General features: G+C 44.7%; 1 protein-coding gene across 3 annotated transcripts in view; it reads right to left on the bottom strand.

Moving 5' to 3' along the window:
• Positions 1 to 5,273: 5,273 nt before the first annotated feature.
• Positions 5,274 to 27,048, bottom strand: part of PATL2 (PAT1 homolog 2) — a 37,042-nt gene continuing 15,267 nt past the window's right edge. Inside the window, exons 2-18 of one of the 3 annotated variants that reach the window (XM_043921204.1) lie at positions 19,703 to 19,929; positions 18,918 to 19,061; positions 17,691 to 17,813; positions 14,215 to 14,305; positions 13,409 to 13,608; positions 12,718 to 12,798; positions 11,906 to 12,048; positions 11,333 to 11,404; positions 10,989 to 11,127; positions 9,418 to 9,538; positions 9,223 to 9,320; positions 8,959 to 9,012; positions 8,725 to 8,858; positions 8,443 to 8,602; positions 7,807 to 7,947; positions 7,027 to 7,124; positions 5,274 to 6,233 (exon numbers count right to left, since the gene is read on the bottom strand). In XM_043921204.1, coding sequence (XP_043777139.1) covers positions 6,056 to 6,233; positions 7,027 to 7,124; positions 7,807 to 7,947; positions 8,443 to 8,602; positions 8,725 to 8,858; positions 8,959 to 9,012; positions 9,223 to 9,320; positions 9,418 to 9,538; positions 10,989 to 11,127; positions 11,333 to 11,404; positions 11,906 to 12,048; positions 12,718 to 12,798; positions 13,409 to 13,608; positions 14,215 to 14,257 — 1,662 coding nt within the window. In that variant the 5' untranslated portion in view covers positions 14,258 to 14,305; positions 17,691 to 17,813; positions 18,918 to 19,061; positions 19,703 to 19,929 and the 3' untranslated portion in view covers positions 5,274 to 6,055. Of the gene's footprint in view, positions 6,234 to 7,026; positions 7,125 to 7,806; positions 7,948 to 8,442; positions 8,603 to 8,724; positions 8,859 to 8,958; positions 9,013 to 9,222; positions 9,321 to 9,417; positions 9,539 to 10,988; positions 11,128 to 11,332; positions 12,049 to 12,339; positions 12,652 to 12,717; positions 12,799 to 13,408; positions 13,609 to 14,214; positions 14,306 to 17,690; positions 17,814 to 18,917; positions 19,062 to 19,702; positions 19,930 to 27,048 lie in introns of those variants that run through there. The other 2 variants (XM_043921203.1, XM_043921205.1) reach the window with 2 other exon arrangements.

The raw sequence follows: 27,048 nt of genomic DNA, 5'->3' as shown, positions 1-27,048 counted from the left end.
TCGTGCGCCTGCGCGGTGCATCCGACCCCCCCCCCCCTCCACCACGTGACACCCCCCCCCCCCGCCGCCGCGTCGTGCGCCTGCGCCGTGCGCCAGACCCACTCTCCACCTCGTGACCCCCCCCCCCCCAACCCCCGTCGCGTCCCACGCCTGCGCGGTGCGCCGACCCGGTCCCCGCCTCGGGACGGCCAGCGCCGCCCACCCCAGCGAATGCGTGTCTTCCTTTGTTTCACGGCGAGAAAGGTGTTGGGGGTCTTCGTTAGGGGCCGAGAGGGACGTGGCTACTATTTCCAATGTTACGTCATCCTCTGCTCTCTCACCCTTGCTGCCGCCCATCTACGGAGGCCAGCCCCTGCCTCTCTATCCACTTCTTCAGTTCAGCTCAGTCGCTCAGTCGCGTCGGACTCTTTGCGACCCCATGGACTCCGGCACAGCAGGCCTCGCTGTCCATCACCAACTCCCGGAATTTATTCAAACTCATGTCGGTCGAGCCAATGATGCCATCCAACCATCTCATCCTCTGCCATCCCTTTCTCCTCCCGCCCTCAGTCTTTCCCAGCATCAGGGTCTTTTCCAATGAGTCAGTTCTTCCCATCAGGTTGCCAAAGTATTGGAGTTTCAGCTTCAACATCAGTCCTTCCAGTGAACACCCAGGACTGATCTCCTTTAGGCTGGACTGGTTGGATCTCCTTGCAGTTCAAAGCACTCTGAAGAGTCTTCTCCAACACCACAGTTCAAAAGCATCAGTGCTTCCGCGTTCAGCTTTCTTTATGGTCCAACACTCACATCCACACATGACTACTGGAAAAACCATAGCTTTGACTAGTTGGACCTTTGTCGGCAAGGAAATGTCTCTGCTTTTTAACATGCTGTCTAGGTTGGTCATAACTTTTCTTCCAAGGAGCAAGTGTCTTTTAATTTCATGGCTGCAGTCACCATCTGCAGTGATTTTGGAGCCCCAAAAAATAAAGTCTTGTCACTGTTTCCACTGTTTCCCCATCTGTTTGCCATGAAGTGGTGGGGGCCAGGTACCATCTTAGTTTTCTTTATGTTGAGTTTTAAGTCAACATTTTCTCTTTCCTCTTTCACTTTCATCAAGAGGCTCTTTAGTTCTTCACTTTCTGCCATAAGGGTGGTGACATCTGTACATCTGAGGTTGTTGAGATTTGTCCCGGCAATCTTGATTCCAGCTTGTGCTTCATCCAGCCCAGCTTTTCTCATGGTGTACTCTGCATATAAGTTAAATAAGTAGGGTGACAATATACAGCCTTGAGATACTCCTTTTCCTATTTGGAACCACTCTGTTGTTCCCATGTTCTAACTGTTGCTTCCTGACCTGCATACAGGCTTTTCAAGAGGCAGGTCAGGTGGTCTGGTATTCCCATCTCTTTCAGAATTTTCAACAGCTTGTTATGATCCGCACAAAGGCTTTGGTGTAGTCAATAAAGCAGATGTTTCCTGGAACTCTTCTTGCTTTTTCTACGATTCAACGGATGTTGGCAATTTGATCTCTGGTTCCTCTGCCTGGTCTAAAACCAGCTTGAACATCTGGAAGTTCATGGGTCATGTATTGCTGAAGCCTGGCTTGGAGAATTTTGAGTATTACTTTACTAGCATGTGAAATGAGTACAATTGTGTGGTAGTTTGAGCATTCTTTGGCATTTCCCTTCTTTGGGATTGGGATGAAAACTGACCTTTTCCAGTCCTGTGGTCACTGCTGAGTTTTCCAAGTTTGCTGGCATATTGATTGCAGCGCTTTCACAGCATCATCTTTTAGGATTTGAAATAGCTCAATTGGAATTCCACCGCCTCTACTAGCTTTGTTTGTAATGGTGCTTCCTAAGGCTCACTTGCTTTTGAATTCCAGGATGTCTGGCTTTAGGTTGGTGATCACACCATCGTGATTATCTGGGTCGTGAAGATCTTTTTTTGTATAGTTCTTCTGGGTATTCTTGCCACCTTTTCTTAATATCTTCTGCTTCTGTTAGGTCCATGCCATTTCTGTCCTTTATTGTGCCCATCCTTGCGTGAAATGTTCCCTTGGTATTTCTGATTTTCTTGAAGAGATCTCTAGACTTTTCCATTCTATTGTTTTTCCTCTTTTTCTTTTTGTTGCTCTCTGAGGACGGCTCTCTTATCTCTCCTTGCTCTTCTTTGGAACTCCGCATTCAAATGGGTATATCTTTCCTTTTCTCCTTTGCTTTTCACTTCTTTTCTGTTCACAGCTATTTGTAAGGCCTCCTCAGACAACCATTTTGCCTTATTGCATTTCTTTTCTTTGCGGATGGTCTTGGTCACTGCCTCCTGTACAATGTCACGAACCTCCCTCCGTAGTTCATCAGGCACTCTACCAGATCTAATCCCTTGAATCTGTCTGTCACTTCCACTGTATAATCATAAGGGATTTGATTTAGGGCATACCTGAATGGTCTAGTGGTTTTCCCCACTTTCTTCAATTTAAGTCTGAATTTGGCAATAAGGGGTTCATAATCTGTGCCACAGCCAGGTCCCAGTCTTATTTTTGCTGACTGCATAGAACCTCTTGATCTTTAGCTGCAAAGAATATAATCAATCTGATTTTGGTATTGACCATCTGGTGATGTCCATGTGTAGAGTCTTCTCTTGTGTTGTTGGAAGAGGGTGTTTGCTATGACCAGTGCATTCTCTTGGCAACACTCTATTAGCCTTTGCCCTGCCTCATTCTATACTCCAAGGCCAAATTTGCCTGTTACTCCAGGTATTTCTTGACTTCCTACTTTTGCATTCCAGTCCCCTATAATGAAAAGGACGTCTTTTTTGGGTGTTAGTTCTAGAAGGTCTTGTAGGTCTTCATAGAACCATTCAACTTCAGCTTCTTCAGCATTACTGGTCAGGGCATAGACTTGGATTACTGTGATAGTGAATGGTTTGCCTCTGAAACAAACATTCTGTAATTTTTGAGATTGCATCCAAATACTGCATTTTGGACTCTCTTGTTGACTATGATAGCTACTCCATTCCTTCTAAGGGATTCTTGCCTACAGTAGTAGGTATAATGGTCATCTGATTTAGATCCAACCATTCCAGTCCATTTTAGTTCACTGGTTCCTAAAATGTCAATGTTCACTCTTGCCATCTCCTGTTTGACCACTTCCAATTTGCCTTGATTAATGGACCTAACATTCCATGTTCCTATGCAATATTGCTCTTTATAACATCAGACTTTACTTCCATCACCAGTCACATCCACAATTGGGTGTTGTTTTTGCTTTGGCTCCGTCTCTTCTTTCTTTCTGGAGTTATTTCCCCCCACTGATCTCCAGTAGCATATTGGGCACCTACCTACCTGGGGAGTTCATCTTTAAGTGTCCTATCTTTTTGCTTTTTCATTACTGTTCGTGGGGTTCTCAAGTCAGGAATACTGAAGTGGTTTGCCATTCCCTTCTCCACTGCTTATTGGGCTGCTGTTTCTGCTTACAGACCCTGGGTGGTGCAGTGTCCTTGGGACTAGACCAATTCATCATGGTAGAGCTGACTGGATGCTGATGTCAAATAATACCATTATATTAATAACAGGCTGGGGAGAGGGTGGAAATGGTAGAGTTCCTGTTTCCTACTTCTCTTTCCTTTAAGAACTATATGACCCAAGATCACAGCAGAGGGGCCAAGAAGAGGTAGGTAGTAGGCATTTTGGAAAAGTCTCCTTAAGGATAGCAGTGCCTTTCTTAACACCTTCTCTTCCACAGTCTATGGGGTCACACAACTCTCAAAGGCCAACTCCTGTTTGTGCTTTGTTTCCCATCCTCCTCCTGTTGTAGGAATTTGTAAACTTTTTCTCTCCACCGTGCCTACCCTTCCCCCATGCCTTTATAGGAGTGCTTTCATGATAATATATATGTGCTTTCATGATTATATATATAACCTACTGTCAAAATTTCTCTGCTTCCCTTTCAGAAGATTCCAAATTGCCTCTTTCTGTAGTCAACCCCTCTCTCCTTCCCTCAACCTTTCTATTCAGGCCACCATCTCCAACTCAACTGTCCCTTAAGGTCAGTGAGCAGAAATGCCAAAACCAACCATTACTTCTCTCTCTCCATTCCACACTCCCCGCCCCTTGAAATAGTTTTTTTTCCCCCCCCAACTTTGGTAACCCCCTAGTTCTCTCCCTATCCTTTCCCACGCATGACACCTCCTCAGTCCCCAGGTTGACTTTTCTTCCTATATCATCGTTCCCTCTCTCCTAACTTGTAATACCTCTGTGTGATGATAGCTACCACTTTGGTGTCTTTATCCCTGACCTTTTACTTTAACTCCAGACTGCTCTTTACCTACTTGATATATCTACTTGGATTTCTAACAGGACTCATATTAAATGTCTAAAGTATTGATGATTACTCCCCAAATGCATTTTTCTGTTTTCCCCACATTAGTCTAGGGCACCCACCATTCACTCTGCCAGAGAGGCATCCTGGATTCTTCACCACCACCCTTATCCAGCCCATCAGCAATGTCTGTCAACTCTTATTTCCAAAACCTCTCTCAAACCTCTTCTCTTTCTGTCCCCACAGCTCTTCAATTCTTGCTCCAACTTTGAGGGGGAAAAAAAAACACAAAACTTTTGAACATTTTTTCCCTCTGCTTTCTATCCTGTTCCCCTAGCAATTAGCAGTCAAGAATGATTGTCTCAAAACAAAAGTGACAAAATCAAAGTCACTTCCCTGTTCAAAATTCTGACTTCCTAGCACAGTGGAAAACCCAGATTTTTTAAAAAAAAGATTACAGATGTGTACCTTGCCTACTGCTCTCAGAGCTCATCACCCCCATCCCTTATCTGTATACTTCAGCCACATTTTTCTTCTTTCTTTTCTTCAAACACACCAAGTTCATTCTCACTTTAGGGGCTTTGTGCTCACTAGTACCTCTGCATGGAATACTCATCTTTGATTCCAGTCTAACTTTAACCTCTAATTGACAGGCCTTCCATTTCACTCCAGTCACTCATCCTCCAATTGTGTTTCCTCCATAGTATTTATTACTACTTGGTATCTTCTGTCAGTCCCTGTCCAACCAAAATGTAAGCTTCAGAAGACAAAGGGCTTTTCTTTGGTCATCACTGTCTCTCAACCACCTAAAATGGTACCTGGTTAAAAAAAAGGGGGGGCTCTAGTATTTGTTGATGAGTGAATGACCCTGTTTGTCAAAGTAAATGAAACATCTCATATCTCAAGGGAGATATTTATATCCAACCCTCTTAGCTCAGCTAGAGCTACTTATAAAAAATGGCAAGACCAGAACAGTTTTCAAAGTCAGTCTATTGTTCAACACAACAAGGACTTGTCCCTTACATTAAGGACACTTGTGAAGCTTCACACAAAAGAAAGTGACTTTGATAATACCTCTTCATTTACAAACAAGCTGCAGCACTTCATTCTGTTATCTTTTTAATTATACCTCATTTTGCTCTGCCTTTTTAGGCACATAGTTCAGTTTTTTGAGGCATGAGAAAAGGTTTTGGGCAAGGTTTGCCAATATATCAAGGTGTACACTGTCTTCAGACTCTCTGGATCCCTGTAGGCAAAACCTATACACAGCTAGTGTCTGATCACTAAACTTGCCCTATATATAGGCATTCTGGAACAAGCTGATCAGTAGATCAAAACAAACCTACAAAAAGAGGGATCAACTCCAAATAACTTCCCTTTAAAGTATTGTGCCATGTGATTAGTATCTCTGGCCAGCAGATTGAAAGTTCTGAGGAAAGATGACCTACATGTTCTTTGTGCGTTTACATCTTCTTTACATTTGAGTTGTCCCTCAAACAGTTTTTGAATGAACAGTTCATCTTCTCTAATTCTTACTCTCAAATATCTTAGTGTGATAAATAATCAAAGTTCCTAGGGAAAAAAATGGAAAAGTTTGGCTGAAGAAACAGGTCATACAACCCTAACTTTGAGCAGATTGGTTACTCAGTAAGTATCCATGTCTAGAAATACTTCTAAAAGCAAGTTATCCTCCATACTCTTGGTTTAAACATAGAAGAGAAGTGATAGAACCTAGTCTGGGCTTCAACCTGGGGCTATGATCTTATTTCCGTGGTCACATACTCCATCCTAGCCTCCAGCTTCTGTACCAATTCTTTGTCCACGTGGTGACAGAACAGGGGAAGAAGGTTGCTGGGGAAGGCCAGGGGTTCTGCCAGAGAGGCTGTAGGCATCTGAGCAATCTCCCAGGCAGTGAGAATCACCATGTCTGTCCTGGAGGGCAGAGAAGAAACACATCGGCATCTTAGTGTTTATGCGGGAAATAGACTAAGGCCCCAGGTTTCTTGTTATCTTCTACCACCACTACCACCCTCTGCACCTACAGTAATTAAGATAGAACATTTGCCTGTTTGGTATGTGCCAGGCAATGCTTAGTGCTTTATACATCTTCCATCTTGCTTAATCTTCAGATCTCTCACTGGTTGGTACCATCATCCTTACATCCCTAGTTTATAGAGGAGGAACGGGCTAAAGAAAGTGAAATAATATGCCCCAGTGTTATGCTGCTGGTAAGTGACAGAGCAGAATTCACACCGAGGTCTGTTATACTCTAAGGCTTGTCTCTTTAATGACTACCTTATATTTCCTCCTATGGGGGACAGCACTCTAGGCACTACAGGGAAAAAAAAAAGGCGAAACAGCTACAACTCTGCTAGTCGCCTCTTCTCTGTCCAACCTCCTCCCCGGTGCTTGATTAAACCACTCAGGAAACAGCTAATCTGGCTTAGCCTACACATCCCAGGGGGATTCTAGTGCCCAAGTGGCACTAGCAATAAAGAACCTGCCTGCCAATGCAGGAGATGCAGGTTCGATCCCTGGGTTGGGAAGATCTCCTGGAGGAGGGCACGGCAACCCACTCCAGCAGTCTTGCCTAGAGAATCTCATGGATAGAGGAGTCTGGCAGGATACAGTCCATAGGGTCACAAAGAGTTGGACACGCCTGAAGCAGCTTAGCACACATCCCTGTGGTACTGAAATAGTATTTACAAGGTTTTTATGATCTTACCAAGCTGAATGGTCACTGCTGGGCTCCTTGATGGAAGAATTCAGTGATACCAGCTGCTCCCCATGACTTAGCAGGGCATAGAGCAAAGATATGCCAAACTGCAAGTGATAAAGTGTCAGAGTGTCTAGGGTAAAACGAGTTTACCATAGGCATCCAGTGCTCCCCTTCCTCTGTTGTTTCCCAACTAAAAGGGCAAGTTCCTAGGTACAGACAGAGTCCAACACCCATAAATCCATCAAGTTTTACCCTGGCTGACCAAGAAACTCTGAGCTCTTTCCAAGGAAATCACTGCTCTGAATTGTCCAAAAGATTCCTCTGGGGAGCTGATGATGAAATGCAAACTTGTGGTCTCTACCCCGAGGAGTCAGAGACTGTAGGTTGGGAATGGACCCAGGAGTCTGATGCGGGTAGGATGTGGAGCCCATTTTAAGAGGCACTGCGTGAGGCAAAGACCTTCAGAAGGGGTTCACAGGATAATCCACTAGAATATTAGAAGATATGAGATCTTTCACATATAGATCTCACCTTGTATTTATTATGCACCTAATATAAGTATAGTGTTCCATGTATACGATTTATAAACACACAGGTGGTATAGTTCAGAATTTTTTTTTTTTTTTTTGTAGTAAAAGGATTCACTATCAAAAATGTTTGGTTACTTCTGATCTAGAGGCACCATTATCATCTGGAGCTTGTTAAAAAAGCAACCCCACCCTGGGTCCACTCCAGGTAGCACCTGGAGGCTCCTGTGGAGAGACCAAAGACTTCCACGTGTGTTACCGGATTCTGAAGCACCACGGTGATTGGCCGCTCAGAGGAGCCAGGTGGTAGCCGCATGAGTCCCTGAAGTCCTTGGAGGAGTTCACGGAAGGTCAAGTGCCTGATACATTTGCTCAGAGGTTGAAATAACATTTGCAGGGCCTGCAGGAAGATCAGTCAGGGCCTCTCTGACTCCTTGACAACTTCACCTCCAGTCTCTTTCTTGCCAGCCTGCTTCTAGCCCCTTCTGGTCAGCTCAGACCTACCAGGCCTATCACCACTCGGGTGTCTTCATCCCTAACAGTGGCCCTTCAACACCCACTTGTCCTGCATGCCTTCCCTAAGCAAAGGAGCTCTGGAGCTCGGCACTCATCAGCGGGTCCTCATCTTCTCTAACTGCCAGAGCACACACACACCTGTGTAACCATATGCCCGTGGGTTTTCCTTTCTTCACTGTGCCTGAAGATCAAAGACCATCAGCTGTTCCTGTGGCAGTCTTCTATAACCCCCTCCCCTGAGGGTGGCAGGGTCAGTCCCCCCTCACTACCCAAAACCTTCTCTGGCTTCTCTGAGGGTGGGGAGGGGAAGGAGGAGAAGGGATAAGCATTGCTAACCCATCCACAAAACCATCCTCTCCTCCACTCCGTGCCACACTACCTGATCGGCCACGTCCCTCTTGACCAGGAAGGGCAGGTGGCGGGTGATGGCCAGCAGCAAGCTGACAGCTTGTTCCCGGCGCAGGAAGGGGAGGAGCCGGGCCACCAGGGCTTTCCCCTTCCCCACGGACAGCACCTGCAGGAAGCCGTCATCCGCCGCCCTGCAGGGACACAGGTGACCATCGGAGGGCTCAGCTAGAGCAGAGGGTTGCTGCCAGAAGGGATGGGCCGAAGCTAAGCCACTGTCTCCTCCTGGGATGGGGTGTGACCGTCCCACACTCACTCCAGATTATTCTGCCCCTGGGCCTTTAAGGCCTGGAAGAGCTTCTCAACCCGGCTGCTCTGCTGCTCAGAGTCACGGGGCTGTGCAGGCCCATCCTGCTGGCCATCCTCTATCTCCAGTAACTGAAGGAACATCTGGGAACGTGAGGGTGGGGAGAGAGGAAGGAGGGGTCAATGTGAGCATCTCCTGTTCTCAAGGGAGGCAAGGAACTCACTGCTAAGGCTGAGGTCTCACCTTCTCAATCCGGTACAGCACCCAAAGCCTCTGACTGCTTGCAGCTGCTGTCTCCTAGAGAAAGAGTCCCTGGCTGTCAGCCACAACCCCAACAGCAGCAGCCCACGCCTAGGCAGGCCAGGACGTGAGCTGGAAAGACTAAATCGCAAAGCCTGATCACTCCTCTTTCTCTTAGCTCACAATCTGAACTCAAGCATGACAGTGCTCCAGACCTTTCTCCAAAACACAGGGAGAGAAAAAGGCTGTAGGAAGATAAACTCCTACCTGCTCTTGAGTTCCGTGGGGCACAGCGTCAATAGCTCGGCGAGGGGTAAAACATGTCGACACAGCTACCTGGCCCAGGGAACCCTCAATTCGAACCACTGTGTGGAAGGAGTCAGACAGGCATGTGCCCCTCTGCTTTCCACCTGGGTCCAGCCAGATGTCTGCCCCAACCCAGTAGGTCAGTCCCAGTCCTACCTGATTCATAAACCCCCGCCTTCTGAATGTAAGGTGTGACCAGCTTGAGAGACTCAAACCTGCTTCTTCGCCCAAGCAGCTCTTCATCTGCCTGCTTCTTCTCTAGTTTCTGATAATATTCCTGAGAGTTCACGGATTAGTCAAATATGTACTCGTTGGCTGAACTTAAGAGTTAGGGTTCTCCAGTGCAACCTCTTAGTATACCCTTGTCTACAGCATTCATTCCAGAAATGCTCCTGGGATGCAAGACCCTTCTAGAGCCACTATAAAACATCTTCAGCACCCTAAGCCCCATGCCACCTGATCTGCCCCCGCCCCCATCCTAAGGACTTGAAGAGCTAGGATGGAAAGGCAGAGAAGCAAAGCAGAGAGCCCAGAAGTAAATGTGTCCCAGGGTCTGCAGGCTTCCTTCACTCCTTATTCTAAGTTATACGCGGTCACCCCATCCTCCCCTCTCCCCATTTTAATTTGATGGTCCTACCTGTTCTGTCCCAAATCAGCGTTCTCTGCTGGTGTGACAGACCACCTCTGTCCACTGAAGGACAGAGAGGACACTACTGGCAACTGGCCTCTCAGCCAGTTCTACTCGTGTGTGGACTGGCACAGCAGCTCTGCTATCTCAAGACTGTGAAATCCAGAACTAAAATAAAGCCACTGACTGAGTCAAACAAAGGCTTGAAAAAGCTCCTTCACTGAGAAGCAATGTCTAAAAGTCAGGAGTGTAAGATGATCACATTCAAGTGATCCTGGCAGAAGGCAGAGATGTTTTGAAGTGTGGTGGGAAGAAAGAATCTAATGTCAATAGGAAGGAGTTAAAGGTGGGAACCTTGCTAGCAGGCTCAGGTAGGTTGAAGAGAAAGTGAAATAAAACTTAGACAATCCAGAAAGTGAAAGTGTTAATTGTTCAGTCATGTCCGACTTTTTGTGACTCCATGGACTGTAACCCACCAGGCTCCTCTGTCCATGAAATTCTCCAGGCAAGGATACTGGAGTGAGTAGCCATTTACTTCTCCACGGATCTTCCCAACCCAGGTATCGAACCCGGCTGTCCTGCACTGCAGGCGGATTCTTTACTGTCTGAGCCACAAGGAAGCCCAGACAACCCAGAACTCACGGACAAAGGGCAGATAGGAAGAAGACAGAAAGGAGTCAGAAAACCTGCCACATTTGTTTGAGAAATTGAATTCCATTACCTATAAAAGTTCCTTGTGTTTTAGATCTTAAAAGAAAGTAAAACGTAAGTAGACGAATGTTTATAACAAGTCATTTCTAAGAGAAATCAATGTGTACAAAAGATGAGAATGTCCTCATTTTCAGACTGAGTAGGAGAAATTCTTGTCAAAGGATGGAGACAAAAATCTCAGAGTGTTTAGGGAATCACAAATAATCCCCTGCAGCTGAAGTTTAGGAGAAAGGGAAGGAGTTTGGATGTCAAGTATAGAAATACGACCCCATCCTTTCACAGTCATCCCTCCCACGAGAAGGGACATGGAGACTGTGAGCTGAAGGAAGGCTCTCAGGGCTATGGAGTCAAGCCATTTGACCCCAAGGTCAGAGGCCCTGGGGCTCACCTGGTAGTAATAGTCATCAAGGCGGGGGTTCTCACTCTGCAGCTGAACCATCTGCACTTTTACCACCCAGTCCTTCTCTTTCTGCGTCATGAGGTTAGCATAGGAGTCCGGCTGCTGAGGCCACTTCTTGGCTGGGGGACTTCAAGCCAGCAGGAGGGCTCTTAAGACCCCCTCCTCCTTCATCCCCCACCTCCCCCCCCCCCCCCCAGAACTCCCCAAGGAGTAGAGAGCCTGGAGCTGGATATCAGGGGGAAAGGGGGGGTGCTTGGGGAGGTGCCTTGCCGCAAGGGAAAACCCAGCATGCAGGGGGTGCTGCTCAACCCTGCTCCTCCTCTAGGCTTTACCTTTGTGGTCGACCTTGTTGTTGCTGCTGCTTCAAGATCCTCTGGTGCTGAGGGTGGAGCTGGGTCAGATGACTGGGGAGACTTAGAAAGAAACATGGGCTGGGTGGGAGCAAGCTCTTAGCACCCTCCCCACTTCTTTTAGTCTCTGGGCACCTCAGCCGGACAGCTATGGGACCTGACCTGCTCAGGACCCTACCCAACATCAGCCACGAGAAGCATCACTATCCTAGCCCAGCAGGGTTCACATCCCCTCCAGGATGTATATCCCTGAAATGGGGCTGCAGGAAATCCAAACACGACAGAAAAACATTTGGCCTGGCTATCAGGACTTCTGGGTCCTAAGCTCAGTTCTCCTGGGCCAGCTGACCTCATATCTGAGGTGGGCTTCCATCTCCTCACCTGTGAGGGAAGGGACTGCATGTCATCTCACACTTCCCTTAGTGAGTTTCTCTAAGTATTTTTTCTGTGGTAGCTGGTAGAAGGGCAGCCATGCCTCCTCAGCTACTACCTCCCATCTTCTGGAGATAACCCAGCCTGTCTGGATCCCAGGGGAGGGGCACCCCGATCCAGCACCTGAGCCTCAGGGGCCATGAGGTGGGTGGACTGCAGAGGAGTGATGGATCTGGTGCGGGCAGTCGAGGTCCAAAGTGGCAGGCTGCAGAGCGGGTGCTGAGAAGGGCGGGCCGGAAGGGAAGGGGAACCAGGTGGTCCAGGGTCTACGAGAAGCATTTCAGGGTCTGAGAGAAGCACGTCTCCCCCAACAGATCCTGCCTTTGCTGCTGATTGCCTTTCTGCCTTTGCCTTGAAGAACCTCACCCAACATCTGCCACATTGGGGCCCCTCACGCCAGTCGTGAGGGCCCCAGACTGTGGGCCCCCTTCTTGTTTCCGGCAGGCTTGTCACCCCCTAGGGAGTAGCTCTTGGCCCCTGACAATGTGGAAGCCTGTGCTTTTTCCTTTCTGTGTGGGTCAACTCCCCTTCTTTTCCTCCTCTGAGTGTCGTCAGACCTTGTCTTCAGCCCTTCTCAGACTCCTCCTCAGCCCTCCTCAGCCTACAGTTCCCTTCTCCTCTCCCTGCTGGACTTCTGGCAGCCCCTCCACTCCACATCATGTGCTCTTTCTAGCACAAGGCTCAGTGCTATTTATGTTCTGTAAGCTGGAATTGTTTGTCCCTTTTCTAGGAAGACCAGCTGTCCCAGGACCGGCTCTGTCCTTTACCAAGCTTCTCTGAATGACAAGCGTCCCCGCCCCGTCCATACCCTAACCTCGCTTTGCCGCATCCCCAGAACAAGGTCAAGAGCAGAGTGTCATGTTAAGAAGGGGACCCTCCAAACACTGCTTCTCAACACCCCGTTTCTTTCTCACAGCGAGACTGGAGACACTCACCTGCCACAGAAAGTGCAAGGAGGCAGGGGACATCCCTAGAACACCACGGGCCGTGATTCCAAGGGAGCTGAGAAGCCCTTTCTGGAATGCGAGGGAGGAATGAGGCAGGAATGAGCCCCTGTGATAACGTCTACATTCACCAGTGTTAATGGGGGAGGTGAGCAGCAGAACCAAACCATTTCCAATACGCAGGATACAGGCAGCTTGGCCCTCCCTCAATTTCAAAGTCAGTAGGATCAGGACCCCCTTTCCTTCCATCAAAGAGAAGCCAGCCTGGCATCTGAGGAGTTAAGTTGAAGCAGGATCTGAGTAACTTCATTTCTGCATGGGAACCCCTCCTGCCTCCCCATGTGCTGACGGAATCCAAGGGACTGCAAAGACACGGGTCTAAGGTCAAAGATGACACATTTCATCAGCTGAAATGAAAATGACTCATTTCAGGAGCAGAGCCAGCATCCCTGGGTGGGTGAGGCAGCCCTGCTGGACCTGCATTCAAGGTGAGGGCAGAATCAGAAACTAAGCAGAAGACAGACGGAAGGAGGGAAGGAAGATGAGCGTCTCTCCTGGGGTTCAAGCCTGAAATAGAAAGTGTTCACCCACCTAGAGAGGGGTGAAGATAAGAGAGAGGTGGAGCAACAGCCTATGAGATGCAGACTGTTCGGGACAACCCCACACCCTCCTGCCACGGCACCTGGCTGTTATGGACAGCGCTGAGGACAGCTGGGTCCCCCAGATCATTCTCTTCCTCCTCCTCCTCCACTTCCTCCTCCTCCACGTCTGGGGCTAAATCTGGATCCAGTTCCTCTTCTTCCAATTGAGAGGCAGACACCAGCTCTTCCTTAAGAGCCAAGGGGACATGGGACTTGCCTGAGCCTTGGTTTAAGCGGGAGCCTACGGAGGAAGTAGAAACAGGCTCAGCCGTGAAGGGCCTGGCGGAGAGAGGATGCTTCTCTTAGCACTTCTGTTCACAAGCCGTATCCAGCACCATCTTCAAACATTGCTGTATGAATTCAACTCAGCCTCACTACCCCAGGGCGCCCCTAGGCACCCCCGACTTGAGCAAACAGAACCCAGCAGGTGCCAATCGCCTTCACCTTCTCAGCCCCCCTTGCATGGGCTCATTAGTCCCACCACAGGCTTTTGCACCTGCTCATCCCCGGACAGCCCTTCCTGTGCCTCTTTAATCAACCAAGTTCCAGCTGCCGCGATGCATGGCAATTTAACCCCCATGTGCCGGAGACTTGACGTGTGTATGTTCATGTATTGCTCACAACAAAAATACAAGGCTGGTGTTGATCATTTTTCTCTGAAGGTGAGGAAAATAGACCCCATAAATGTGATTTCAGTCACCCTCTTGATATAGCAGTAGGTAAAAGAACTTGGGAATCACTCATAGCAGTTCTGACTCAAACCCATGCCTATCCACTGAACCACATCCCCAAGCCGCTGCAATCCTGGGACTTTTATCAGATACCACAGACCACTTGGTGATACTACCTTGGAGGCATTTTATCTTTTCCAGCTGGCAGACTTGCTCCATGGCTGTTTCCTCTGGCGAGAGAGCATTGTTAGCCTCTGGAAGGTAAACCTGGGATAGGGAAGAGATCCAGAGACCCCTGTCCTTAGTAAAGGATGGTCTGGCATCGAAACAGCCAAGGTCTACCCCCAGCAAAGCTGTCAGAAAAAATTTGATCCACATCTCCAAGGAGCAGAATCCCGGGCTCTCAGATGGCCCTAAACCCCCCACCCTCTGACCTCAGCTCTAGGGACAGAAAGGAGAGGCAGTGCTAGGAGTTGGAGGGGAAGCACTCCCACACAGTCACCACCAGCCTCAGTCTGTGCACAGGGAGGGGTTCACAGCACCCACCCCAGCACCGTAGCTGTCCTTTCTGCTCAGCGTGGCCATGGCGGCTCGGGCCAGGCAGGCTCGCTGCCCCGGCTTTAAGATTCCCAGCCCCTGCCCTGCTCCCCCGTTAAAGGGCCAGCGTCTCCAACCACTGCATCTTGGTAGAAATGTCAGAACACAAACTCATGAGAAAGAAAACCCTTGAAAGGGCAAGAGAATTAGAGTGCATCTTGAACCATCTGTGGTTGTGAGTACAGTTTATTGGGATGGGTTATTTGGAAGCAGGTATTTAGGAAGAGGATCCCTGTTTTCCACACTCCTAGTAGGAACTTTGTCAGGTTATGTTCTCCTCACTCCCTAAACTTGCTCCATTAAGTTGGATGGGAAATCCCTGGTGCATCGTGAGGCTATTACAGAGTAGCCAGGTTCTCAGTGCTTCAGGGCAGGATGCTTGTGGACCCTGAAGGGCCGCCTGGAGACACTTGCCCCTCCCGGTGAGCTTGTGTCTGCTTGAGCTTGAGTCTGTTGCCCACTCCTGGTGAATGCACAGTCAGATCTTCTCTGTTGCCCACTCCTGGTGAATGCACAGTCAGATCTTCTCTGTTGCCCACTCCTGGTGAATGCACAGTCAGATCTTCCAGATGAAAACACTTCTGCATGACTGACACAGATAATCCCCTATCTTCTTGGCTGCTGTAAATGGAAACCTGGTTTTGATGCTCAGAAGTAAAAAGAAAAGGAAATAACAATAAAAATCAACACCTCAGGACGGCTGGTAGCAAATGCTGTGACCTATCTGGGCCTCATCCAGCCCCTCAGCGATTCTGGTGTCTGTGCCCACATCCTGTGTTCAGCTGAAGTACACAGGCTTTACACAACCTCTGAATAAAACTAAAAAAATGAAGATAATTCTCTTCATTAAAAATGCAAGTGAGAGGCCTATTGTCATTGTTATAGAGCCATGATTCTGGTGCCTCCAAAGAAAAATATTCTTTTCAAAAGTTTCTCTGTAGGTTAGAACTATATGAGTGAGGGGACAAATTTAAGTAGCTTGAAAGTTACTGAAATTCTTTTTGAATATCTAGTTGGGTTCAGGCCTTTTTGGTAATGTTATTCAGCTGTTTCTCCCAATAACTTCCTAATAATTAACCCTGGTATTATCATCAAAAGGGCCAAATGGTGACTTTCACTGTTCCAGAAGTGACTGATTAGGCTGGTATAGTGACCAGGTGTTGGGCAGAGTCACGTGCTGCATGCAGATCTTCATTCTGAAGGGACTTCTTATGTCAGTAGTACCAGAATAGGGGGATTTGGGCTCAGTCTGCAGGATCACAGCCCTGTCTTGGCTGTTTGAAGTTTCACTTGGGACCTAGAGGCTCTGTGAAAGTCTCCTCCCTTTGCCTGAAGTCTTATATATCTACGGATCCTTTAGATTTTTCTAGCTTCTGCCATAGTTTATGCTAAGTTTAAGGCAAGCCTGGGTTAAACAGTGAATGAAACAATGCTACCAATGGTGGCATTATGTGAATAAATAGTGAACGAAACAATTTCTTAGAGCTTCCCAGAGCTTCCCAAAATAGAATAAGAAATACAGACAGGGGACTTCCCTGGTGATTCAGTGGCTAAGACTCTGAGTTCCCAATACAGGGGGCCTGGGTTTGATCTCTGGTCAGGGAACTAGATCCCACATGCTGTAACTAAGAGTTCACAAGCTGCAGCTAAAGACCCTGAGTGCCGCAACTAAGACTCAGCGCAGCCAAATAAAATAAATTTTGAAAAGTTGGATCAGATAAAAGATACATTATAACTGTCCAGCACAGTATTCAGTGTCCCATGATAAAACACAGTGGAGTAATATAAAAAAGAATATGTATTTTTACATATATGGATAACAATCACTTTGCTATTCAAAAGAAAGTAACAGTATTGTAAATCAGTTACTTCAACTTTTTAAAAAGATACATTAGAAATGTTTACATTTGCTAAATAAAACACCTAAGGACCGTCCCACTTTTATGGGGAGATTTTTAACCCATTATTTCAGTTTCTTTAATGATTGTTGGTCTACACTGGTTTTCAATTTCTTGTTGAAGCTTTTTGGTTCAATTATATATCTTCTAGGAATTTGTCCATTTAAGTTTTCAGGTTTATTGGCATAAAATTCTTCATAGTATAGGAATATTTTTCAAATGCATGCTGTATCTGTACTTTGTCCTCCTTTAAATTTCTAATATTATTTATGTATTACACCCTGCATCTTTTCTTCTTTCCAGAGTTTGTCTTTTCAAAACACCATATATAGGTGAGAGTTTCTTCAGGAAATAGTACATTCAAATTGGATAATTATAATAAAATTATTAAGATAGAATTTTAAAACGTGTATAGGATGAATATAATATGATCATAAGGAATAGTGTAGTCCCCTGGGACTAGTACAGCTGGTTGTAACTACTTTAGGCAAGAGGACAGAGAGGTTACCAGAACCTAGAGACAGGAAGGCTGTCTGTCTGGCAGGTAACTTAACATCTGTGTCCAGTGGGCTCCATTGGGATGGCCCTCTCCTAACAAACATCCCTTCTCTCTGAGATCTGGGACCTGCTTTTGTTGCTAAAATCTTGGCTCCCGGTCCTCCGATGCCAGATAGAAATATGGTGACAAAGTTTGGAGGAAACAGAAAAGAATAGCTGTATTCTTTTTTTGTTTGTTTGTTTTGTTTTGTTTTTTTTAATTTTTTATTAGTTGGAGGCTAATTACTTCACAACATTTCAGTGGGTTTTGTCATACATTGATGTGAATCAGCCACAGATTTACACGTATTCCCCATCCCGATCCCCCCTCCCACCTCCCTGCTGTATTCTTTTTACCAGGCAAAAGGAGAACACAGTAGACCAGTGCCTCAAGAACTGTGTCCCCCCTCTCTTGGGAACAGGGAGAGGGGTTCTATATCCTCATGAAGGTCTTGCTTATATACATTTTTCTTTGGAAAATCTTCAAAAAAGCCACAGCTGGCATCAGGCAACTCAGCAACTGAGTCTGCAGTCCCTGAGGTTACAGGATTGATAGCTTTTCTGAAACGCAGAATGTTACAGGAGAGTGCAGGGGAGAAGGGTGCCAGACGCACACTGACATGAAGTCAGAGAAGGACTGGCTTTGTTTAGCTTTGTGAAGGGCTTCCCTGGTGGCGCAGCGGTAAAGAATCTGCTTGCCAGCACAGGATCCTTGTGTTCGATCCCTGGGTCAGGAAGATCCCCTGGAGAAGGAAGCGGCAACTCACTCCAGTATTCTTACCTGGGAAACCCCATGGACAGAGGAGCCTGGCAAGCTAAGGTCCATGGACTTGCAAAGAGTCGGACACAACTTAGCGGCTAAACAACAACAACAACAACAACTCTGTGAAGGACACGTTTAGCGACAACTGTTAGTAGTAACAGGCAAAGAGTAACCAAGATTGCTCAACTCTTGTAGGCCTGTTTGTCTGATATGCGCCGAAGGCCATTCATTCACTTCTGTTTTTGCTGCAACACTCTCTTCTCTCACCTCACAAGGCTCCCTCTCTAGCGAGGCCCTGTGGACTTCACTACTTTTTATGCCTCCCCCCAACCCTGTTCACGGCTTGGTAAATACTCCTTTCCCCAAACTCTCCTCAGTTACCCCACTGGAACGTGCTGTTTGCTTTCTGTTAGGACCTGTCTCTCACCAGCCTGCTGAATCATTCTTCTTCTCATTCAGCTTCCTCTCCCATCTGTCAGTCATCAAGGATTCTAAAACATAACCATTGGTCAGGGCCCCCGGACAGTCTCATCTCTTGACTCTCAGCTGTCAACCTTACCCCTTACATTAATGAGAAAATAGAGGCCATTTTGAGCTTCCCAGGTGGCACTAGTGGTTGAGAACCTGCCTGCCAATGCAGGAGATGAAAGAGATGCAGGTTTGATCCCTGGGTTGGGAAGGTCCCCTGGAGAAGGGCATGGCAACCCACTTCAGTATTCTTACCTGGAGAATCCCATGGACAGAGGAGCATGGCAGCTACAGTCCACAGGTTGCAGACAGTCTGATACGGCTGAAGCGACTTAGCACTCACGCAGAGGCCATTTGGGCTGATCTACGTACATATATGGGCTTCCCTGGTGGCTTAGCTGGTAGAGAATCTGCCTGCAATGCGGGAGACCTGGGTTCCATCTATGGGTTGGGAAGATTCTCTGGAGAAGGGAAAGGCTACCCACTCCAGTATTCTGGCCTGGAGAATTCTTTGGAGTGTATAGTCCATGGGGTTGCAAAGAGTCAGACACAACTGAGCGACTTTCACTTACGTTTATACTTGGAGTAAATGTATACATACCACAGACCTCCTCACCTTGTTCTGCCTGGTGGGGGGCGGGGGGTGCTGTCCCTCCTCCTTTCCAAGTCCAGCCTCTCTTCTGGGATCCTGTGCCCTCTGGCACTTCAGGCCTGCTTCTCTCCTTTATGTCTTTATCCTCTCCATTTTCCCTTCGTTCTTCTTACAGGAAAGCAGAGAAATATCAGGGCATGTTCATTCTTAGAAACAAAGTTACTTTCTTGTTTTCCTTCCTAATGTTAACTGCCCCTTATCTCCCTCCTACCCAATAAACCAAGCTTCTTAATCTCCTCAACACGCATCATTCCTTCAACCATTGCTCTTTGGCTTCTGATTCCATCATATGGAGTGCCTAGGGGATGAATGGACTTAATCCCACAAGCCCCTCAACCTTTTCTGTGGACAACTGACAATTTTTCAACCTTATGTTGGTACTCTGCAAACGCACCATCAAGACAAATCCCCTACCCTCTCTTCTACCCATATGCCACCCCTAAACACTTCTTGGGTTAAAAACAACAACAACAACCTGGAACTATCATTACCCATCACTCCTCAGAAACTATTCTGAATCACCACTGATTTCTTTTTAAAAATCTATTTATTTACTTATTTGGCTGTGCCAGGTCTTAGCTGTGGCATGCTGGGTCTTTGGTTGTGGCATGTGGGACCTAGTTCCCTGACCAGGGATGGAACCTGGGTCTCCTGCACTGGGAGCACACAGTCTCAGCTGCTGGACCACCAGGGAAATCTCCCACCAGTGATTTCTTAGTTAAGTGCAAAAGACGTGCTTCAGAACTTACCTCAGCAGAAGTCCCAACAGCATGTGACTTGGTCCTCTTTACATCTCTGCTCTCCCACAACTTCCTGCAGCCTCAGTCTCCTGGCTCTTCTTGACTTCTTGGCCTGTCTTTCTCTGGCCTTTTTCCTGCTCTGCTCGTTGTCTTTCCATTTGTTTCAAATATCCTCTTCCTCAAGCCTCTTCCCTTTCTCCTCTGTCAAATACTCTTAATCAGAGGGTTCCCTGAAACTGTATAGAAGTTTGTGTGATTTTTAACATGTGCCTTTTTCTGGAGAGACAGTCCAGAGCTTTCATCATATTCTCAAAGAGATCAAGGATTCCTCTAAACATCAAGTCCTCTGCAACTTGGTAACCCTGGGCAACCACAACCACTCATGTTTCCCCATGTTTCCACCCACACCACTGATGATTTCCAAATCCTTTTGACAGAACTGACAACTCTCAGCTAAGAGCACTTCAGTGATTTTTCTCTCCTGTCCTCTACTAAAAGCATAAATCTCTCTAAAGTCATACCCTGACTGTTTCTCCAGCCTCCTGTTCTCAAGTTTCCTGATTTGTAGTTTGTGTTTCAGAAATAGTGAACTGCTTTTAGCTATGTGGGGAAAGTAGGAGTCTGATGGAACTCTCTCATTATCACTCTGCACCAGGGATGTTTCTCCCTATTCTGGGGAGCCCTCACCCTTGGTGTGGGAGTTATATTCAATTGCTATTAAAGCAGCTACCTATATATCTTAGTAGGTAATATGTTGTTCACCATGTCACATAAGCAAAATGAATTTGTGGGGCTTCTCTGGTGGCTCAGTGGAAAAAGAATCCGCCTGCCAATGCAGGAGACTTGGGTTTGACCCCTGGGCCAGGAAGATCACACAAGCCACAGAACAACTAAACCCGTGCACCGTAACTATCAGAGCCACAATTACTGAGCCCACATGCTGTAACTACTGAAGCCCATGGACACTACAGTCTATGCTCCTCAACAACGGAAGCCACTGCAATGAGAAACCCGTGCACCACAGCTAGAGAGGAGCTCCTGCTCACCGCAACTAGAGAAAAGCCCATGCATCAGTGAAGACCCAGAGCAGCCAAAAGTAATAATTAAGAAAAAAAGAATTTGTGAAGGAAGAGCTATTTTAATTGGAAAGTGATTTCACATGCCTGATTGAATTGTCTTATTCTAATATTCCAAATATTCAAATGGAGAACAACTCAGCTCAGGCCTCGTCTTCTCCAGGAAGCCTCCTCAGATGCCCTCTTCCCTTCCAGGCTGGAGAAGCTGCTCTTTTTATGTGTGCTTTTTGGCCCTTCCACATTGTAGGGTGTGCACCTTCACATTGAATTGTACCTACCACACTGTAATTTGCCTTCTGTATCTGTCACCTCCAATTGAGAACACAGATGTGTCTTCTTTATATTTGTACCTCCCATACTTAACACAGAGCAGATTCTCAGTAAATGCAAAATGAGCTGAACTTAAATGAAAAATAATGTTCCTTCCCTGCCAAGACTTCTTCAGCGGGGTTTCTTGCCTGTCCCCTGGGTGTGTCCTATTCCAGTCCACTATCCACATTGTTCCCAAGAAATGCCATTCTACAACAACAAACCTCATGACATCTAAGCCAGAAATCATAAAAGAAAAGCCATACAGATTTGGGGACTTCCCTGGTGGACCAGTGGTTGAGATTCCCTGCTTCCACTATAGAGGGTGCAGTTTTGATCCCTGCTTGGGAACTAAGATCCCACATGCTGCATGGCCAAAAAAACAAAAACAAAAACAAAAAAACAAAAAAAACTCCAAAATACAGCCTTGACTGTAAACCTTCCATACTGAAGATATATTTATGCCAAAGTAAATTCTTATGGGGCCAAGTTTTAAATATTAAAAAAAAAAACCCTTAAAATATTCAAAGAAAGTAAGTGTAAAACATTTTAAAAATGTTGAGTGAGTAGAGAAGGCCCTTCTAAACAAGACCCCAAACCATAAGCTATGAAGGTTGATAAAATTTGCCTACATAAAAATGTCCAGCTTCAAAAAAAAAAAAAAAAAAAAAAAAAGTCCAGCTTCTGAGTGGCAAAAAATAAAGCCATAAACAAAGTCAAAAGACCTTCATTTTGATGTGATAATCTTAAATTTACATTTAAAAATTATTTAAAAGAACTTTTAGGTGAAGACTCTCTGTAAAGTTTTTCAATTTTGGGGACTCAGAAAAAGATATATTTATGTGAAATCCAGGTCCTTTCATTCATATTTCCTTCACAACTACTAGTAATCAGTATTATCCTATCAGCACCCATATCAAAATTAACACTGTTGATGGATAATATAAAAATAAGGTTGCTATTTTTTTCACATTTACTTTTAAAATCCTATCCTTAATTAAGTTTTGAATATTATCTTGAAACAGAACATTTGCATTCTTGCATGCATGCATGCTAAGTCACTTCAGTCATGTCTAACTCTTTGTGACCCTATGTACTGTAGCCTGCCAGGCTCCTCTGTCCGTGGGGATTCTCCAGGCAAGAGCACTAGAGTGGGTTGCCATGCCCTCCTCTAGCAGATCTTCCCAACCCAGGGATTGAATTTGAGTCTCTTATGTCTTCTGCATTGGAGACAGGTTCTTTATCCCTAGTGCCACCTGGCAAGCCCTTGCATTATTATGGAGAGTGAAAAATCTTTAGCATGTTTTTTATTTCTTCAGAAGAAAAATTCATCCAATATAAATAAGAAAAGTATGACTTTATATTCTTAACTAATGTGTGTGTCCATTGGAGCTGCTGTAAACAAATACTGAGTAGCTTATAAACAACAGAAACTTATTTCTCACAGTCTGGGAGGCTAGAAGTCAAGATCGAAGTGCCAGCACATTTGGTGTCTAGAGAGAGCCCACTTTCTGGTTCATAGATGAAAAGGGATGGATAAGGGAACTCTCGGGGGTTTCTTTCATAAAGGTACTAATCCAATTCAGGAGGGCTCTACCCTCAGGACATAGCTATCTCCCAGAGGCCCCTCCTGTTTAAAAAAATTTTTTTAATTGTTTTATTTTAAATGTATTTATTTTAATTGGAGGCTAATTGCTTTACAATATTGTATTGGTTTTGCCATACATTGACATGAATGTACCATGGGTGTACATGTGTTCCCCATCATGAACCCCTCTTCCACCTCCCTCCCCATCCCATCCCTCAGGGTCATCCCAGTGCACCAGCCCTGAGCACCCTGTCTCATGCATCAAACCTGGACTGGCGATCTATTTCACATATTATAATATACATATTTCAATGCTATTCTCTCAAACCATCCCACCCTCGCTTTCTCCCACAGAGTCCAAAAGTCTGTTCTGCACATCTGTGTCTCTTTTGCTATCTTGCATATAGGGTCATCATTACCATCTTTCTAAATTCCATATATATGCGTTAATATACCGTATTGGTGTTTTTCTTTCTGACTTACTTCACTCTGTATAATAGGTTCCAGTTTCATCCACCTCATTAGAACTGATTCAAATGCATTCTTTTTAATAGCTGAGTAATATTCCATTGTGTACATGTACCACAGCTTTCTTATCCATTCAGCTGCTGATGGGCATCTAGTTTGCTTCTATGTCCTGGCTATTGTAAACAATGCTGCAATGAACATTGGGATACACGTGTCTCTTTCAATTCTGGTTTCCTTGATGTATATGCCCAGCAGTGGGATTGCTGGGTTGTATGGCAGTTCTATTTCCAGTTTTTTAAGGAATCTCCACACTGTTCTCCATAGTGGCTATACTAGTTTGCGTTCCCACCAACAGTGTAAGAGGGTTCCCTTTTCTCTACACCCTCTCCAGCATTTATTGTTTGTAGACTTTTTGATTGCAGCCATTCTGACCGGTGTGAGATGGTACCTCATTGTGCTTTTGATTTGCATTTCTCTGATAATGAGTGATGTTGAGCATATTTTCATGTGTTTGTTGGCCATCTGTATGTCTTCTTTGGAGAAATGTCTGTTTAGTTCTTTGGCCATTTTCTGATTGGGTCATTTATTTTTCTGGAATTGAGCTGCAGGAGCTGCTTGTATATTTTTGAGATTAATTCTTTGTCAGTTGCTTCATTTGCTATTATTTTCTCCTGTTCTGAAGGCTGTCTTTTCACCTTTCTTGTAGTTTCCTTTGTTGTGCAAAAGCCTTTAAGTTTAATTAGGTTCCATTTGTTTATTTTTGCTTTTATTTCCATTACTCTGGGAGGTGGGTCATAGAGGATCCTGCTGTGATTTATGTCAGAGAGTGTTTTGCCTATGTTTTCCTCTAGGAGTTTCATAGTTTCTGGTCTTACATTTAGATCTTTAATCCATTTTGAGTTTATTTTTGTGTATGGTGTTAGAAAGTGTTATAGTTTCATTCTTTTACAAATGGTTGACCAATTTTCCCAGCACCACTTGTTAAAGAGATTGTCTTTTCCCCAATCGTATATTCTTGCCTTCTTTGTCAAAGATAAGATGTCCATAGGTACGTGGATTAATCTCTGGGCTTTCTATTTTGTTCCATTAATCTATTTTTCTGTCTTTGTGCCAGTACCATACTGTCTTGATGACTGTAGCTTTGTAGTACAGATTGATTCCTCCAATTCCATTGGAGGCAGGATTCCTCCAATTGGAGGGCTGGAGAAATTGGAGGATTCCTCCAATTCCATTCTTCTTTCTCAAGATTGCTTTGACTATTCGAGGTTTTTTTGTGTTTCCATACAGATTGTGAAATTATTTATTCTAGTTCTCTGAAAAATACTGTTGGTACCTTGATAGGGCTTGCATTCAATCTATAGATTGCTTTGGGTAGTATACTCATTTTCACTATATTGATTCTTCCAATCTATGAAGGTGGTCTATTTCTCCATCTATTTGTGTTCTCTTTGATTTCTTTCATCAGTGTTTTATAGTTTTCTATATATAGGTCTTTTGTTTCCTTAGGTAGATTTATTCCTAAGTATTTTATTCTTTTCATTGCAATGGTGAATGGAATTGTTTCCTTAATTTGGATTTCTGTGTGTTGATTTTGTATCCTTCAACTTTACCGTATTCATTGATTAGCTCTAGTAACTTCCTGGTGGAGTCTTTAGGGTTTTCTATATAGAGGATCATGTCATCTGCAAACTGTGAGAGTTACTTCTTCTTTTCCAATTTGGATTCCCTTTATTTCTTTTTCTTCTCTGATTGCTGTGCCTAAAACTTCCAAAACTATGTTGAATAGTAGTGGTGAGAGTGGGCACCCTTGTCTTGTTCCTGACTTTAGGGGAAAAGCTTTCAATTTTTCACCACTGAGGATAATGTTTGCTGTGGGTTTATCATATATGGTTTTATTATGTTGAGGTGTGTTCCTTCTATGCCTGCTTTCTGGAGAGTTTTTTTTTTTTTAATCATAAATGGGTGCTGAATTTTGTCAAAGGCTTTCTCTGCATCTATTGAGATAATCATATGGTTTTTATCTTTCAATTTGTTAATGTGGTGTATCACATTGATTGATTTGTGAATGTTGAAGAATCCTTGCATCCCTGGGATAAAGCCCACCTGGTCGTGATGTATGATCTTTTTAATATGTTGTTTGATCTGTTTTCTAGAATTTTGTTAAGGATTTTTGCATCAGTGATATTGGCCTGTAGTTTTCTTTATTTTGTGGCATCTTTGTTTGGTTTTGGTATTAGGGTGATGGTGGTCTCATAGAATGAGTTTGGAAGTTTACCCTCCTCTGAAATTTTCTGGAAGAGTTTGAGTAGGATAGGTTGTTAGCGCGTCTCTAAATTTTTGGTAGAATTCAGCTGTGAAGCCATCTGGTCCTGGGCTTTTGTTTGTTGGAAGATTTCTGATTACAGTTTCGATTTCTGTGCTTGTGATGGGTCTGTTAAGATTTTCTATTTCTTCCTGGTTCAGTTTTGGAAAGTTATACTTTTGTAAGAATTTGTCCATTTCTTCCAAGTTGTCCATTTTATTGGCATATAGTTGCTGATAGTAGTCTCTTATGATCCTTTGTATTTCTGTGTTTTCTGTTGTAATTTCTCCATTTTCATTTCTGATTTTGTTGATTTGATTCTTCTCCCTTTTTTCTTGATGAGTCTGGCTAATGGTTTGTCTATTTTATTTATCTTCTCAAAGAACCAGCTTTTAGCTTTGTTGAATTTTGCTATGGTCTCCTTTGTTTCTTTTTCACTTATTTATGCCCTAATTTTTATGATTTTTTTCCTTCTACTAGCCCTGGGGTTCTTCATTTCTTCTTTTTCTAGTTGCTTTAGGTGTAGAGTTAGGTTATTTATTTGATTTTTTTCTTGTTTCTTGAGGTAAGCTTGTATTGCTATGAACCTTTCCCTTAGCACTGCTTTTACTGAATCCCATACATTTTGGGTTGTTGTGTTTTCATTTTCATTCGTTTCTATGCAAATTTTGGTTTCTTTTTTGATTTCTTCTGTGATCTGTTGGTTATTCAGAAGAATGTTGTTTAGCCTCCATATGTTTGTATTTTTAATAGTTTTTTTTTTTTTTCTTCTGTAGTTGACATCTAATCTTACCGCATTGTGATCAGAAAAGATGCTTGGAATGATTTCAATTTTTTTGAATCTACCAAGGCTAGATTTATGGCCCGGGATGTGATCTATCCTGGAGAAGATTCCGCGTGCACTTGAGAAAAAGGTGAATTTCTTTGTTTTGGGGTGAAATGCCCTTAGATATCAATTAGGTCTAACTGATCTACTGTATCATTTAAAATTTGTGTTTCCTTGCTAATTTGCTGTTTAGTTGATCTATCCATAGGTATGAGTGGGGTATTAAAGTCTCCCATTATTACTGTATTACTGTTAATTTCCCCTTTCATACTTGTTAGCATTTGCTTTACATATTGCAGTGCTCCTATGTTGGGTGCATATATATTTATAGTTGTTATATCTTCTTCTTGGGTTGATCCTTTGATCATTATGTAGTGTCCTTCTTTGTCTCTTTTCATGGCCTTTATTTCAAAGTCCATTTTACCTGATATGAATATTGCTACTCCTGCTTTCTTTTGGTCTCCATTTGCGTGAAATATCTTTTTCCAGCCCTTCACTTTCAGTCTGTATGTGTCCCTTGTTTTGAGGTGGGTCTCTTGTAGACAGCATATATAGGGGTCTTATTTTTGTATCCATTCAGCCAGTCTTTTGGTTGGGGCATTCAACCCATTTACATTTAAGGTAATTATTAATAAGTATGATTACATTGCCATTTATTTTGTTGTTTTGGGTTCAAGTTTGTAAACCTTTTCTGTGTTTCCTGCCTAGAGAAGATCTTTTAGCATTTGTTGAAGAGCTGGTTTGGTGGCGCTGAAGTCTCTCAGCTTTTGCTTGTCTAAAAAGCTT

The sequence above is a fragment of the Cervus elaphus genome, chromosome 12 (genome assembly GCF_910594005.1).
Source record: "Cervus elaphus chromosome 12, mCerEla1.1, whole genome shotgun sequence".
Lineage (NCBI taxonomy): Eukaryota > Metazoa > Chordata > Mammalia > Artiodactyla > Cervidae > Cervus > Cervus elaphus.
The sequence above is the reverse complement of the archived record's forward strand: the minus strand, read 5'-3'. Positions and strand labels throughout refer to the sequence as shown.